The 16098-nt window shown below is 51.4% G+C and overlaps 1 protein-coding gene across 1 annotated transcript in view; it reads right to left on the bottom strand.

Moving 5' to 3' along the window:
• Positions 1 to 554: 554 nt before the first annotated feature.
• KCNK1 (potassium two pore domain channel subfamily K member 1) overlaps positions 555 to 16098 on the bottom strand; it is a 34383-nt gene continuing 18839 nt past the window's right edge. Inside the window, exons 2-3 of the mRNA XM_039850307.1 lie at positions 4446 to 4841; positions 555 to 1788 (exon numbers count right to left, since the gene is read on the bottom strand). Coding sequence (XP_039706241.1) covers positions 1529 to 1788; positions 4446 to 4841 — 656 coding nt within the window. The 3' untranslated portion in view covers positions 555 to 1528. The remainder of the gene's footprint in view (positions 1789 to 4445; positions 4842 to 16098) is intronic.

Below are 16098 nucleotides of genomic sequence, written 5' to 3'. Positions count from 1 at the left end.
TGGGGCCTGGATTGGGGGAGGACACTGTGGAGTCTAGCGTGGGAGAGGGTCTGCTGGTGACAGGCCACTATCACAGGAGCCATGGTGTGGACGAGGCCACGGAGTCCAGGTGACTCCTCCTTACAGTTTTGTGCTTCTGAGACAGGACGGGGTTTTATATGGTAAAGAACGGCCCTGCTCTAAGGGAGGGGACACGGTGTCTGAAGGCTAACAGCAGTGACAGGACAGGCTGGGAACGCAGGCCGGGCCACACGTAACGGAGGCGTAGGGAGGTCTGAGTGAGCCCCACCTAAGGCCGCTGCCTGGTGGCTCACCAGCCGGTGGCTTTACCAATGCCTCAAGCACCACCACCTGCAGGCAGCTCCCACGGGGACGGGGCTCGGTTAGCGGGTCACTGAGAGTTAGTTCTCAAGCAGGGGCTTTCTAGTGTCCTCGGCTAAGATTCCTAATAGTGTCCTGTGTACACCCTTCAATGGCTCCCTCTGTGGTTTCTGTAAAGGAGTATGTACATATCTGCATAGAAGAAAACTTTTCTTGATATATTAAAGCATAAATTGTAACCAGCTATGATTTTTATTTATTTCAGCTAATAAATTTAAAAATTCTCAGATTAATTTGACAGAATCTGTTCATCTGGGGCTTCTGTGGTTATTTTCTGTGCTTTCTGTGCTTCAGAACCAGGCGACTGCAAATCACAATGCACTTTCAAAACAGAGCACCGTAATCTTTTTCACAAATCATACTCTACGGGACTTGTTGGCGTCCGCTCCGCAGAAATGCTTACAAACGTTTCAGACTTCTCATATCATACTCCTGACGAGGGTAGAAACAGTCACTGTAGCAGGACAGCAGTCTGGCTCACTCTTAAGTGTTCTCTTCCTACTATTATTTTATTGGAGAACTCATGATTCTTTCATATAAAGAGAAATCAAATGGGAAAATAGCTACAGTCTTGGGTTAAGAAGTACGCCGAGATCTGGTGACTGGAACCGTATGTACAGGATACAAATGTATTTATACTTTATATGTACACAGTTAAGGGCTACCTATTATAAATAGCAGGTTTAACTTAGATTCTACAAAAATAATCATTTTGGATGGGTGCATGCAAACCAGTACGCATAAACTTATAAAACACAGCTCTATGCTTTTTATTTGCTTTTAAATATAAATGTTGCTATTTAGCCGTCAGCTAAATGATTTAAATGCAAATCCCAAAGTCCCCAATTAAAAGTATAAAATCTGCTTCTATCCACAGCGGCACACTGCTTCAAGTATTTTTCACCTATTCGTAAAGTCTAGATAATTTTGTCGCATGTGAATTATAGGTACAGAGCCCATTTCCTCAGCTATTAGTCCTTCAGAGCGAAAGCTTCCTTCGTTCCATTTTTCTGTTTTGTATCATTTTTAACATTACAGAAAGTAGATATTTGATAAGACATCACCTTGGCGTTTACAGTCTCATAAACGAGCGAAGCGGGGCTCCTCCCTCGCGCCCGGCCTGGCGCTCTGGGGCAAAGCCCAGCACTCAATGGCTTGCGGGGCCATCGGGGTGGGCGGAGGACGCCGGGGGCACGAAGGGCTCATCCTGCTTCTGATCCTCTTTCATGCCGGCTGCTTGGTCCGTGATGGAACAGAAGGACAGCTGGTCGTGCTCCACGATGTGCACTCGGTCCTCGTCCTTCTCTTTCTTCACGTAGAACATTTTTCGGAATTTTTTCAGCTCGTGGAGTTCACAGAAGGTTTCCAGAACGACCAACATGGCAACAAGGCCGAGAAGCAGGTAACCTGTGTGAGAGAAACGGCAGCGTCTCAGGGGCACGTGACACGAGATGTGACACGAAAGGACTGCTGACGATAAACTCGCGGCCGCTTTTCTAACTTCTCGGAGTGCTCTGAAGGCCACGGCTCAAAGAGGGACGACCCAGAGGAACACGAAGAGTGACCTAACCTTCTACAAAACTGGGTCGTTCAAAATCATATGGTGCAATTTTTGAGGGGGAATAAAAAGTCGGGGCCGATGCGGCATCGTCACAGAGCGACACACTGCACTCGCCCGGGGGTGGCCTTTGAGAAGTCTCTCCACCACCTGTTTGTGTCAGAGGCTCTCTAAAAGCCAGCGACAGAAGAGCTTTTTATTTAGCACGAGTGCTTACGACCAAGCCTGACACCTTGCGAAGGCCTCAGCACTCCGATTATTCCAGAACGGGGAGAGCAGCATGGGAGTCACAGCTGAAGCTAGAGGAGAGTCCTGAGAACTGAAGTAGATGTTAAAAAGCTCCCTGTGCGTGGCTCGTCACTCTGCTACCAAGACCTGGCATCAAACTAAGCTTCCCATTATGTGAGGTCATTTTTGGGGGAGGCACGTGGACCATTCGCTGAATAACTCTACCAGCTTCTCACTCCGAAATGAGAGACCATCTGTGGCTTCGGGTAAAGTGCTATTCCCTGGAATCTGAGATGGGAAATGGGTGGTTTTAAGTCAGTTCCGACGTGTTTAAAGTCAGTTTTAAGAAAAAAAAAAATCATGCTGGAAAGGAACAGAAAAGTGAAAGTAAAAACTCTAAGACTAAAAAAATCTAAATTTCGTGTTCCATTGGTAAAATGTTTCGGGAAGATTTTCAGAAAATAAATGAAGTAGGAGGGCTAGAACCGGCAGCATAATAGGAATAGGAGGCGGATTACCTTAAGAATGCGAAGTAACACAGGTCTAGTACCTTTAGGATTTGGCTATTCGGTGTTGATAATAACAGTACGTTTTAGAAACAGCAGTGACATTGCTAGTCAGACTCACTGCAAATCCCCTCCTTTCCCTTTATCTAGTATTTAGTCAAACTCTTGAATGCTGACAAAAGTAACCACGGGGTTTCAGGCAGAAGCTGCGTGGTTTTATCTGATCCAGAAATATATCTTTGGAAATTCAATTTGTTCCACCCAGCACATAACCATGTAGATTGCCTAAAAAATCCACGATTCACATTGGAACAAGTCTGAAAATGTTCCGCAGGGATTTATTGACATGTGAGACACTGAGGAGGTTTAACTATTGAGTAAAATTTATGAGAAGACCTTTAACATAAGAAAACAAACCTAATTAAAGAAACATCCAACTTTCCTCTGTTATGAAAAAATTAAAATAAGGAGGTAACATTTTACCTAACAAATGAAAAGAAAGTCGAAATAACATTCGTCTGTGCTTTGAAATGTGCAACAGAACACCTGTAATGCCACCGGCCCAAACCACGCTGAAACTGTCACCTGCAGGTGGTTCTGGTGAAGTGTAAACTCAAGATGCCACTTGGAAAGCACTGAGTCACAAAAAGGCATATTCCCTCTGGGCCAACAATCCCACTTCTTGGAAAGATATCAAAGTAGAAAAAGTGCAAACATAAAAAATATTTACTGCAGTTATTCATAATGCCCCCGTGCTGGATGTAATCTACATATGCAACAGTACAGGCATGGTTAGGTCACGGCATAGCCACCTGGTAAAGTGTTATGTGGACATTAAAAATAATTATGGTAAGTCGAAATATGAAACCATTCCCGTGACCATCTGGTAGCTTGTTCACTGAACTTGCGTGGCAGCAAAGCATCGGTTTATGAGTGAAGTCGCTGTCTTGGGTGAGCCGTGGTTTCACGGAAATGCGAAAATGCTGTCCTCGAGTTTGCACTACAAGCCAAGGCCAGGACAGAGCCCTGACTTCCTTGGTATGTGCTGTGATTTCCTGGAAGACACGACCCGAATCTTAAAAAACTCTTGAGAAGGCAGAAATGAAAACTGTGTGCGTTGTGATATGACTCTATGCATCTTGAAAAGCGAGAAAAAGGATGCACAAAAATAGTTACTTGAAATGGAATTCTACATTTTCCATGATATACTGAATTTTTAAAAAATGTTTAAAAATTATAAATCGCTGGCCATCTGCATTTTAATGCCTATTTTCCACATATAAAATTCTGAAAATGGTTAATATATTCTGACTTTTTCAAGTTAGAGATGGTCAAATAAGACAAGCAATTGTTTTAAGAATTTTCTGGTAAAGAATGTGACTGATTTTAATAGGCTACAATCCCAGCCCTAGTTTTCTTGAGCTTAAAATATTTAATTAAGCAGAGCAACTTTTTTTTTTTTAAGTTAAAAGTTGGTTATCAAGTATGTCCTCTGCGGTACATTTTAACACTGTAATTTACAATGCTTATTACAATATTAGTAAGAAATTGGTCAATACTTTTAAGGTACCTGGGAAAAATAACTCAGTAATAATAAGGTTTTTGTACGGTTTTGAAGGGGATCGTGATGAAATGAAATCGTTACGGGAAGGTGGCAAAACTGAAAATTTATCAATGAAAAAGCAACGGGGCTTCTACGAATGACTTCTAGAAGGCCGCAAGATGACTTCTGGGGACCGCGAGAGAGCAGGGTGGCGGCATCCGGTACTCACATGTGATCCCAATCTTGTAGAGCTCTCGGAATTTCTGATTGTAGCCTTCTCCAGGAACATAGTCCCCCAGGCCGATGGTGCTCAGGGAAATAAAACAAAAATAAAAGGATTCCAGAAAGTTCCAGTCGTCCTCCAGGACGGAGAACACAGCCGCCGGGATGAAAAAGAAGCAGGACACGGTGACGAACCCCAGGAGCATGGCGTGGACGATGGCCACCAGCTGCTTAGAGAAGCCCCAGCGGATGTGGAAGTAGAGGACAGGCCTACGGGTGACGTGGATGGTGACGCGCTGGACCACAGCTGTCAGGAACAGGAGGGTGAAAGGGATGCCGATGACCGAGTAGACGATGCAGAAGGCCTTGCCGCCGTCCGACAAGGGCACAGTGTGGCCATAGCCTGTGAGGAGGCGGGGCGGAGGGGGAGAAAACACGCTCGTAAACACCTGTACCTGCCGCCCAGCCCCGCTCCCCGCGACCCACGGGGGCCAGACTCCAGGTCTGAGACCTCGGTGGCTCAGCCTGACTGTCACCGCAGTAAATCCCACTGCAGACGCCACACGTTTGGGAAGCCACCACTCCGTGTGAAATCTCACCGGCACATCCCAGCCTGGTTTTGAGTTCACCGTCAGGCTGTGCTCAGGAGCTAAAGGCCCATAGTCTGACACCATCAGGGAAAACTCGGCACAGGACACCCCTCCCCCAAGGGCCCTCATGAGCATCCAAATGCCAGCCTACACCCACGAGATGCTCTGATGGGGTGACTGCCACACGAAGGTGTGGACTAGGCTAGGCTGCTCGGTACGGTGTGGTGGGGGGTGGCTGGGGAGAGGGTGGAGACCGGGGAGCAGAGACAGCCACAGGGGGCAGAGCGGTGGACACCGACAAGCACCATCTCACAGGGCTGTGCTCAATTATCCGGTTAACTGGCACATTTAGACAGTGTTAACATTTTTCCCCTTTGTCATTTCCGTAGGTTCCAAGATGCCATCAATTCCACAAAACACACACATTTTCCCACTAGGTTTGAGTCACTCCCAAATCAAGCCAGTCAAGGGACGCTTCATCCAACACACGCCAGCCAGAGAGAGAACCCCGCCTGGCATTTCAGTTCATTCTGAAAGGCCAACGTGTCTGAACAAGTCAGTTCAGGAAGAAGCCAACTAAATGCATTTGCGTGTGTGTGTGTGTGTGTGTGTGTGTGTGTGTGTCTGTGTGTGTGTGTGGGGTGTCTGTGTGTGTGTACCCAGATTCTGAAAAACCCTCGCATCTGTGATTATAATTGAAAAGTGGTTTCAAAATCGGATTTCTAAAATATATCCTGCTAAAAAAGAAATAACTCTGAAAAACCTTCAGCTTCAGATCCCCAAATTCTCTGCTTTATACTAACTCGAGGGGTAGGGCCTGGGGGCACAGGTCATTAAACGGCTCCCGTGCACAGTGTCAACACGACGGCCAGTCAGGGTTGTCAATTGGTGTCCCAGAAGGCATGGGTCATGGCTGAGCTACAGGGAGGCCACTGAAATCACTCGCAGCTTGTACATCTAAACACACGCGCATTCCTCCGTGGAGAGACTGACAGACTGCAGAGCTTACGCTCTCACAGAGGTTAAGAACCACTGTTCTGAGCAGCTATTTCAGGATCCGTCTGGTCCTCGCACACCCAGCTGCTCCTGGAATGCTGTTGCGAGTTCCAGGCGTGGCTGTCGAGGGCAAAGGCACGCTGGAGGACCCAGAGACGGACGGGAGGGGTGGGGGAAGCAGGCCGAATAGGAAGCAGGAGAAAGCCCCACGTTTCCTGACAGAGGAATGAAGCAGCTCTGTGACGAAGGCGTCCCACAGCACAGCAGACCAACCAGAGCTACTGCGACTTAGGCCAGCACTGAGGAAGGATGTGCAATGGTCAGAGAGCTCTAGAAACGGAATCTGAAGACAGAAGTTGATTTAACCACACCAAAGGCGACGGGAAAGCGATTCGTAAATGGGCCACAGGCCTGTGGCTAGAGGTGCTGGGAGACGACGGTGCTTAAGCAGAGGCTGCGAAGGACATGTGTGACTTTGGCGGGAATTTCGCCGAGAAAATAAGAGTAGCTCAAGCAGTGGGACTGAGTAAAGAGCCTTTCAATCCATGATTTTATTGTTTTTTTTTATAGCATTTGTCTAAATAATCTTTATAAGAGTATAACACACCTATTTCATATGGCCCGCCTCTTCTGTACCATCCGTGGCGATAAACTACATGATTTTGGTTTTAGTAAGGAACAAAAGTAAATAAATTTCTGGTTTTAAAATATTTTAGGATCTAATCTTTACTCTCAAATGACAACAGCTCTTTTTATTAAGATGTTAACTAAATCTCCATTAACTACAATGTGCTCTCCAAGCAACAGAGGTAATCATTACAAGACTCGAAATGTCTTTCTGCAGTAATGTGTTTTTATGCCAGTAACAAGTTCCCACCAGGAGATTAAAAACCACCAACGTGTAGGTGTTCACTGAAAGCCATTCCTTCTCCTGATGTTTACTTAAAAAGTTTTGTTAATGGAAAGTAAACGTAAGATCTGCATCTCATTTGTGTTCCCCACACCCTCAGTGCAGACCCCGACGTGGGGAAAACTGAGCTCCGCACAGCGAGGCAGATCGCTCAACGCTCAGCCGGAAATCGTCAGTCCTACGGAATTTTAACATAGGGGTGAATAATTAACTCAAGTTTGGTCAAATGAACCCGCAGGTTCATTTGAAGCAAAGCTTATATGTTAAGATCTTACAATCATATTAAAATCCATTACAAACCAAGAATTTGGCAAAATGTTAATAAGCCTTACCTATTTGTTGTTCTTTAAATTTTTATAAGGCTATTCATATAATTTCAGGACTCGAAAGATTGAACACAACAAACTCTACTGAAATGAATGGACTTCAACCGTGCAGAGTCCTGGGCTGACACCACCACATACACCCACTCTTGTGTCCTAGCCTCCCGGTCCAGTTGTGGGTTTCCTGTGATGACTCTGCCTCCGCAGAGCACGTAGGAGCGTGCATCCTGGGAGGTCGTTCTCAGAACTGTCTTCGAAGACGTGTGGCTTCTCATGAACGACAATGGCCCTGACACTGCCCGCTACCTTCCAGTATGGAGCTGTGGCCTGCTGGCTATGGGGCTTCCGGCTTTCCTGGCAGCTAAGTCCAGAATGAGGTCCGAGACAGAAACCTTTGTGGGCAGCTGCTGGGGCCACTGCACCAAGTCACTGACATGCGACATCTTCCTACGGACTAGGTGCTTTTCTGAGAGAGGAGCAGCTTCCTGCCGCCTCCTGCTGGGACCCTGCACTATGATAAATTCTCATTTACTTGCTTTAGTAATGACATGATAGATACGACATATACGTTTTACATTCAGGTCGCTCGGTAAAGGTTTTTTTTTTTTTAAAGCTACAAAAGAAGAATGTCAACCTCTGAAATCGACCCCAATAGAGAGGCTGAAGTAAGCTGCAATGTTTCCTAGTCTGCAGAACAGCCTTTAAGATGCATCCTGGACTTCACCCTACTCACATTCCCACTCGGCTGGGAGCCCCCCGAGGGGGACGTCATGTCGGGGACGTCACGTCCTCCTCTACTGTGACTCTCTCCAGGCCCCCGGCCACAGTGCCCTCCAACCCATGGGGCTGTAAGAGACCTCAGAATCGGGGGACCAGAAGCTCACTGTAAGACAGTGAATAGGCTTCGGGTCGAGTTGATTTTTTCTACCACTCTGATCTTACCTTTTTTCTTGAAATAAGCTTTTTCTCAGTTTAATAAACAGTTAACTCCCTGATCGCTTGCACACAACAGGCCTACGTAATTCCCTTTTCTTACGGCAAAACTTTTCAAAGACCCACATAGGGATAAACTCTGCTCACCCTGCCGTCCAGGTCATCGACACGAGGCGAACGTCTGGCTTCTGCTCCTTTGTATATAAAAGGATGTTTCTTTGCCAGGGAGAGAAGATTCACTGGGCTCTGCACTCGACGGAGCAGAGGTACTGGCAAAGGTTGAAAGTGGGCGCATGTGGTGCGGGTGACGAAGGGGACACAGGTGGTAAGAGGTAACAGATGTTGAGAAGTCAGTGGACGTGCACGTGGTTTCTGCTTTTCTTGGCGTCACCTTCCACTGCCCCAGTCACTCAAGACTTTGCTAAACACTTCTGGTTTCTGCTCAGTTGTGGATGGCGTCTTCGATGGTTAACACCTCGAGAGAGAGGCAATGGGATTCTGAGTTGGGACACTGCCCTGGTGCTGCACCGTACAGCAGCCATTCTGCGAGACGGGCCAATCGACTGTGCGTTTAAGAAGCAGAAGACCTCGGCACATGGCACGAGCGTCACAGATGGGAGGACCTTACGCTTTTTGCAATGGGAGTTTCAACGGACATGGCACGTGATAGAACAATTAGAAACGATAACTCTGGCAGGAGGCACCCGCCATGCCCCCATCGTCCGACGAGGCTCCGGAAAGGAGGTGAGCTCTAAACGCCCAGTGACAACCCTGGCGGCGGCTGTTCGCCACGTCTGTCTGTCTGTGTTTACAGGACTGTGAATCTCCCTGACAAGATTCAAATTCTGGAGTGATTACTACTTTACAAATGGGAATACCGAGTTTCTGATCATAAAAATAATTAGAGCTATCACCTTTCTGCTGTGCCACCCGGATGCGTCATGTGATGCAAAGGCCAGGTGCTGACTCGGAAGTCACCTCAAGTCCCAGCTTTACTTCCCAGGAGCTCGTGGGGCCCGGGCCTGGGAGCTGGCCCAACCAAGCCTGGGGGCTTGTTCAGGTGTCCCAACCCAGAAGGACCCAGTGTCCTGCAGGCAGGAGTGGGCAGACGCACTTGAGAACGCTTTGGATGAGCTGGGGGCCGGGGCCCACAAAACCTTGAGAACACTCGAACCCCGAGACCGGACGCGACCCGCACCTCTGCTCCCTGTGGCTCTGGCTTCCCCGGCATGGACCGAGTGACCAGGGGGCGCCCGGCAGGCATGGCCGGGCACGGGAGGTGTGCTTCCCCGGCTCCTCGCCCTCTCTCTCACGTCAGCTTTGAGGTAAGTGTGCAAGTCCCCATTTCACAGAAAGAGACACGACGCGATGAAATCGTTTCAAGTTCTAACAGCGAGCACCGCACAGGGAGGTGGGTCTGAACCTCGTGTTTACCAGTCTTTCCAGTCTGGTCCCAGGGACTGTGGGGAGAAGGGACAAGGGACAACTGGAGGAGTCCCCGGGTGTGTCTACAGTAAGGACTCTGAGACAGCTCAGACCCTGGGACGCTGGGGCCTGCGACGGGACTGGACGTGGGCTTGGCTAGGCCACGCCCAGAGCTTCCGGAAACTCGGCCCAGCCCTGGTGACATGCTAGCCTTAGGCGAGGGCCAGGTGACCTGGGCGAACACCAGCCTGTCCTGACCCATCATCACGGGACCCTGGATGGAGGCTCCGCCAATTCACCGATGCCTCAGCCTCTGGCTACGCCCAGGGTTTCCGACCATCTTTGTCCACTGTTGCTCTCACCCCGATGAAAGGTCCAGGTTGCCTCTGATCTACCTGGCCCCAATCCCGTGAGAAGAGGAATAGAGGTCCGTACGCCCTCGTGGGGAATGCAGGCCACACGGTCTCTCGCAGGCGTCAGCGGCCTGTCGCGAAGGAGGCACTGCAGTCGGCGTGCCCTGCGTCCTCGCACCAGCTGCTCCTGCCCCGGTCTTGCGAGCACCCCCTCCCCACCCCTGTGAGGGGTCAACTCACCTGCGTTCTTGTCACGCACGGAACCGCCCTCCTGGGACATCCCAAGAAAGGGTAAAACGCTGACTCCGAGCCTGATTACTGCAGAAAACTGCACGGCTGAGGAACCGCGCATCGGATTCTAGTCTTGTTATATGATTTATTTTTATTTTCCCCTCTCACTCATTCTTGACCATTTCTTAGAAATTCTGACCACAGAATAACAGAAAAGAGGAAGAAAACAACAGAACCATGGGTCTAGTTTCTACTGAAGCCCCGCTGTTTAAAACTGGGCTTCCTGATCTATTAACCAAAGCGATATTTCCTCCACCAGCCAGCCACTTCCCTCAAGTTTGCCTGCAGGTTTGACATAATTATCCTGCAGCCACAGCCACCTCAGGTTTAAAAGTCCTCATGTTGGACCCGCTTCTCAGTGATGCATTTTTAAGACCAGGGTTTTAAAATTGATGCTGTAGGCAGTTCACTCCCGGGCACGGACGCTGCCTAGACAACTCGGGATTTCAATTTCTTTTCCCCCCGGGGGCAACTGGGCACCTTGCCCTGTGGCACACAGGCTCAAAGGTAATGGAAAAAATGCCGGATGACAGAGAGAAGAGGCTGAATGCCCACCCCTCCCCCGCAGATAATCAACACAGATCTTGCCTGGCACAGGGCTGGACTCCAGACTCGAAGTCACAACCGTCCTGAGCTCTTGTGCTGTGTAAGGGGCTGGGGAAGCCCTGGGCGCCCGCAGTCAAACCACATCTCCTGCGTCCCTTACAGGGACTAGAAACAGTGATGTCCCAGTGGTTCTGGTGACCCCGGGTGGGGGGAGAGGGGGTGGAACACAGGTGTCCACTTCTCTTGATGGGAAAATCTCCATACGTTTTGGAGGCAGAGGTTCCTGTAATAAACGTTCTTCTTTGATTTTCCATTAGACTTTAAAGGCTCTTGAAATTTGAGAAAACAGGGAGCAAAAAAGCCCTTTGCAAGGTCACCCTCGTAAACGGAAGGTGGTGTTTGCGAAACAGGTGGAGGAATCCGATTTCTTGAATTTAAATCCTGGCTGTGCTTCTTACTAGCCCTGACAAACTCTGTGCCTCAGTTTCCTCATCCGTCGAGACGGATGCCACTACTTCCTCCTCAGGGAGGAGGTGCGAGGATTCCATAAAATCGCCCACGTGAAGCGACGAGGATGGATGCTGGTAGATGTGAGCTACGGGAAGGCAAAGTCTTCCAATGACGCCGAAAGAAATAACGAGGTAAATCATCTCGCCAGCACGCACGCCCCTTCCGGTCGGCTGGCGGTCCCTGGGCCTACAGGTCAGAGGTCATCTGTACATGCCCCTCTGGTCCCTGCACGCATTCCAATTTGGCCCCTTCCTTCGAGACGTCTTCCACGTTGGGGGTGAACACGGTCCCTGGTAGCAAAACCCTGACAAGGGCCGGGGGAACGATGTGATGTAAAGGAGCTTCGTGGCCTCTCAGTAGTTCGGGAGGCCACTCATGGCCACTCCCCACCCCCCAAAGGAAAAATCCAAAGTTCTCGCTCCTTTCATCGTAAACTGACCCACCACGGGGACCATTCGACGCCGGCACAGTCTTGTGGGCAGACGCTAGTGGACCCCAGTGATGAAAGGCAGGCGAGCACATAGGTCCCCTCCCATGGGTGGAATGTGACAACCAACAGGGGCACAAAACAGCCACATGGCCTGCTGCAAGCTCAGGGAAGTCCAGGCCGCTCTCCTCTGGGCACTTGACCGAGCCGTTGCTTGCTTGGTGGGGGAGGCCGTGGCATCTTCCAGAAGCTGGATTCCATGACCTCCCGGTCAGATCTGTGCAGATCCTCAGAGCCTTTGGTCAGGTGGCAGAACATGGAGAGGGAAGGAGTCGGGGACGAGGACACCCCACTGCGGGATGGCCACTCGCTGGGCCCCTTCACCTTCCAGCTCTGTCCCCTCTGCTAACTGACATTCAGGCACCTGCGGAGCCTCCCCAGGACAGGATTCCTGGTTAGGGCCTTTCAAATGCTAATGGCCTTCCCCTGGGGTGTGTATTCCTAATTAGGGAACTTCAAAATTAACTTCCCGCCCTTAGAGGAAAAACTAACAGGTAGGAGGCTGTCACGCTGTCCATGTGGAAGAGACAGGTTTTACTTCTGAGCGGGTGACAGCGTGACAGACAGACTTTTCCTTCTCGGAAGCCTCGCTTCTCTTGACTCAGGGTTTTGGCCCAGTGGGTGCAGGATCCGCCTCAGAAAAAACATGAGCGGGGTCTCCCACAAGCAGAGGACCACCTCTCTGCCGCGGTCCCAGAGTAAGGAAGGTGAGAGGCAGAGCCACTGGTACCCGCAACAGACACACACCTTTGTTACGTAAGCCACTGGGATTCTGAAGCCAGGTCACCACAGTATCACCTCCGACAATGTCCTGACATGCCAGGAGGATGAAAAAGGTGGGAAGCCGTGTGGGGTGGACGGAGCAGGAACGCGAACTTCAGAGTCGGGGGCCTGTGCACAGGGAGCATGCGCTGTACAGCTCTCCCTAATTTGGTACGTATTTGAAAATAACCCATGACAAATAAAAAAGCTAAGGCTTTAAAACGGGGATGTAAAAACACAACGTTTCATCTGGACAACCTCTAGGAAGACGTTCTAGATTTTTTTTACTCCTTAAAATCCTGCTTCTGTACAGACAGTACTATAAGTATATCTTTACCACAAAAACAAGATACGTTATAACAGATTCCTAAGGATTCCATAATCTCAGACAGACTGAGGTACACAAGCTCCCAAGCTGTAGGCAACAAGGGCTGACTAGATAGAGGAGAATAAATTCTGGGGTTTCCTCAGTTTCCAGGGGTTAAAGCAAATCGACTGTCTGCTCCTGCCCGTGGGACAGAATTCTCAGCGGGGCCCAGGCCCATCTGCCACGCTGCAGGGTGTGGGGGGACGGGTGGCGGTGCAGCCCAGGGAGGGCCTCCTGGCCGTACCAAGCTGTCACTGATGTGCAGTGTTCCGGAAGTGCCATCCCCTCCGCCACCCCCCGCCACCGGCCATGGGGACTGCATCGGCCACAACCCGGCCCCACCGCATGCAGAGCCTGCACAAGGGCTGAGCGCAGAGCGCCAGAGCGGAACGGAGCACCCGTGGGCCCCGAGGACCGAGGCTGCACAGGGGGCGCGAGCAGGGCCGGAAGGGTGGAAACTCTGCCACCCCCCATGGCGGCCCAGGCACCCCTGCCAAGGGGCCTCGCGACGCTCGCCACTCTCCCACCGGGTAGTTTGAGCCCTAGTGTTTGCTGAGCCCCAGCGTGTCACAGGCAGCGAGGTCTGACGACACCGGGTCCATCTGTGGGTGAAGAAGCTGGGATTCGTTAGCTGGGACGACCCGGCTCACGAGAACCGGCCGAGACGGCTCCACGATCACCGGCCAGGGAACAACCAAAGGACCTCGCCCGAAGCCAAATCATATTAAAGAGATTTAAACGAAAGGAACAGAGGTGCAGGTGACACACCGTGTACGAAACTGACACAGTAATAAGGGGATTTCTGAAAGGTTAAATATTTGGTTCAACGAAGTCATTTTGAATAAAACTAATTCACAGACACGCCAGTTTCGAGCGGGGAAGCAGAAGCGATGAGCCAGGAGGCCTCCCTCGCTGCTCCGCGTCCGATGCAAGGACCTGCGGGTTCAAAACACACTTCCCTCCGCGGGCTCGCTGCGAGCCGCCGTCCAAACGGCTGCTGAAACAGGTCCGTCTTCTCAAGGCCACCGAGGGCCTCTGGACCTTGGGAGGGCCTCGAATTCATTCTAGCCTCATGCTTCTCGACTTCTAAGCACCATCTGACAACCGCCTCCTTCCTGAAACACTGCCCCCGGCTGCGGACACACGTGCCTCCTTGGCGTCCCCGGCTCACAGACCCTCCTCCGAGTCCTCTGCTGGGCCCTCCTCCTCAGGCAGCCCTCCGGGACTTGCTTCAGGAGCTACTGCGTCTACACTCAGCCCCTTTCCTATCTCCTCCGCCTCATGGCCCACAGAGAGAACACGGTGCCAACCCCAAGACTGTGGCCACCCCAACAGCCGAGGGCCATCAGAGGCCAGTGTGCCTGTGCCCTGCTGGCAGCTCTGATCTTTTAGGCAGCTCTGCCGGGGTGATCGCATCCAGACCCCCGGCTCAAACACCATCTTGACACCTGTGTCCTTCAACTCTGGCTCGGACTGGCCCGGGGAACTTCCCAACACGTTAGAGGTCTCGTTTCCGTCGGTCTGGGATGGAGAGCAGGAACTGGCATCTTTGCTTAGTAAGCTCCCAAGAGACTCTGAGGCACAGCTGGGCTGGGAAGCACGGATCTGTGCCGATGGCTCCCAGGCTCACTGGCCCTCAGCTCTGGGCTAATTCATGCCCAGCATCCTAGTCACAATCCCATCTGGGATGAGATACAGGCATCTCCAAAACTGGTATGTCCACAAAAGATTTCCTGGCTGTGTCCTACTAAGGACCACCCCCGCCTCCGCCCGCCCCCACCGAAAACCTCAGCCCACACCGCCCCTCCTCCAGGCTTCCGCCTTCCAAATAACAGTACAAGCATCTCTATTTTTCAGGCCAAACATGAAGTAGGTTTTTAATTCTTCTTTCCCTCGTATCGACAAGTCCTGTTGGTTCCACTTCCAAGGTATGTTCTAACTCCACGCACTTCCCATCACTCACGTGGCTGTGGGTCCAAGCCGCGTGCTTTCCCCCCCGGGTCACTTAACGGCCGCCCACTCAGCCCCCACAATGCCACTCCACCCCCAAAGCACGCTGACGCGATGAGACACTGTGTCCGTTTCCCACGGCTGCCATCACACGTCACCACAACCTGGCGGCTTCAAACAACTGAAATGTATCGTCTCACAATTCTGGGGGCCGGAAGTCTGAAATCAAGGTGTCAGCACGGTCACACAGCCTCCAGGAGCTCCGGGGGGACCCTTCCGGCCTCCTCCAGCTCCCGGTGGCTCCAGGCTTCAAGGAACGTGACGTTCCCAGCTTGTGGCTACAAAACTCCAGTCTCTGCCTCCAGCTCCATCTGGCCGTCTCCTCTTCCGTCTCAGGGCACCTGTCACTGTATTTAGGGCCCATCCAGATAATCCAGGTGACCCCTTCTCAAGATCTGTAACTTAATTACATCTACGAGGGCCCTCTTCCCAAATAAGGTCGTATTTACAGGTTCTAGGGGCCAGGACACGAGCTCAGACTTTGGGGCCACCACTCAACCCATCACAACTACCGCCTTTTGCTTACTCTCCGAAAAGTCTGAGCTCCTACCTCAGGGCCTTGGCACTGCTGGTCCCGAGCTTTGAAGCCTTCTCTGCCCTGACTCCATTCGGGTCTCAGGCCAACACCACTGCCGCAGAGAGCTCCCGGGTCACCCTCTAGCCGCTCCTGTCACCCGAAGCCCATCTCCCCGCTTCCACTTCCTGTAGCAGCAAGCACCATCTTCTCCGGCTTTGTGCTGACTGCATCCTCAGCTCAGGGGAAGACGGGGACCGGCTGCCTTGTTTACATTAGGTGCCTATGCGCCTGGAGGAGCCGCCGGCAGCAGGGTGCCCTGAGGGAGCAGCTGCCGACCGGACGGGGCAGCAGGGTGGCTGGGGTTCACGGGGACTCAGCCACATCACACCCACGCCGTGGAGGGTGGGGACGGGGCAGTTCTGGCTGCTGCCGTCACCGGATCTAAGACCAGGGTGGCCCACAGCCACGTAAGAAGTCTGGCTCTCCCTGCCCGGCTTCTGACTGCCACGGACAGGTAACAGTGGGCACCACAGTCTGAGGACGCAACAGGGAGAGAGACGCATGTGTTTAACGGGAACTTGCTCTAGAAAAGGGCTGTGCTGACAACAGGGATCTTGGGAGCGGAGGTCATCGGAGGGGA

This window comes from Pteropus medius, unplaced genomic scaffold (genome assembly GCF_902729225.1).
Source record: "Pteropus medius unplaced genomic scaffold, Ma_sr-lr_union100, whole genome shotgun sequence".
NCBI classification, from domain to species: Eukaryota; Metazoa; Chordata; class Mammalia; order Chiroptera; family Pteropodidae; genus Pteropus; species Pteropus medius.
The sequence above is the reverse complement of the archived record's forward strand: the minus strand, read 5'-3'. Positions and strand labels throughout refer to the sequence as shown.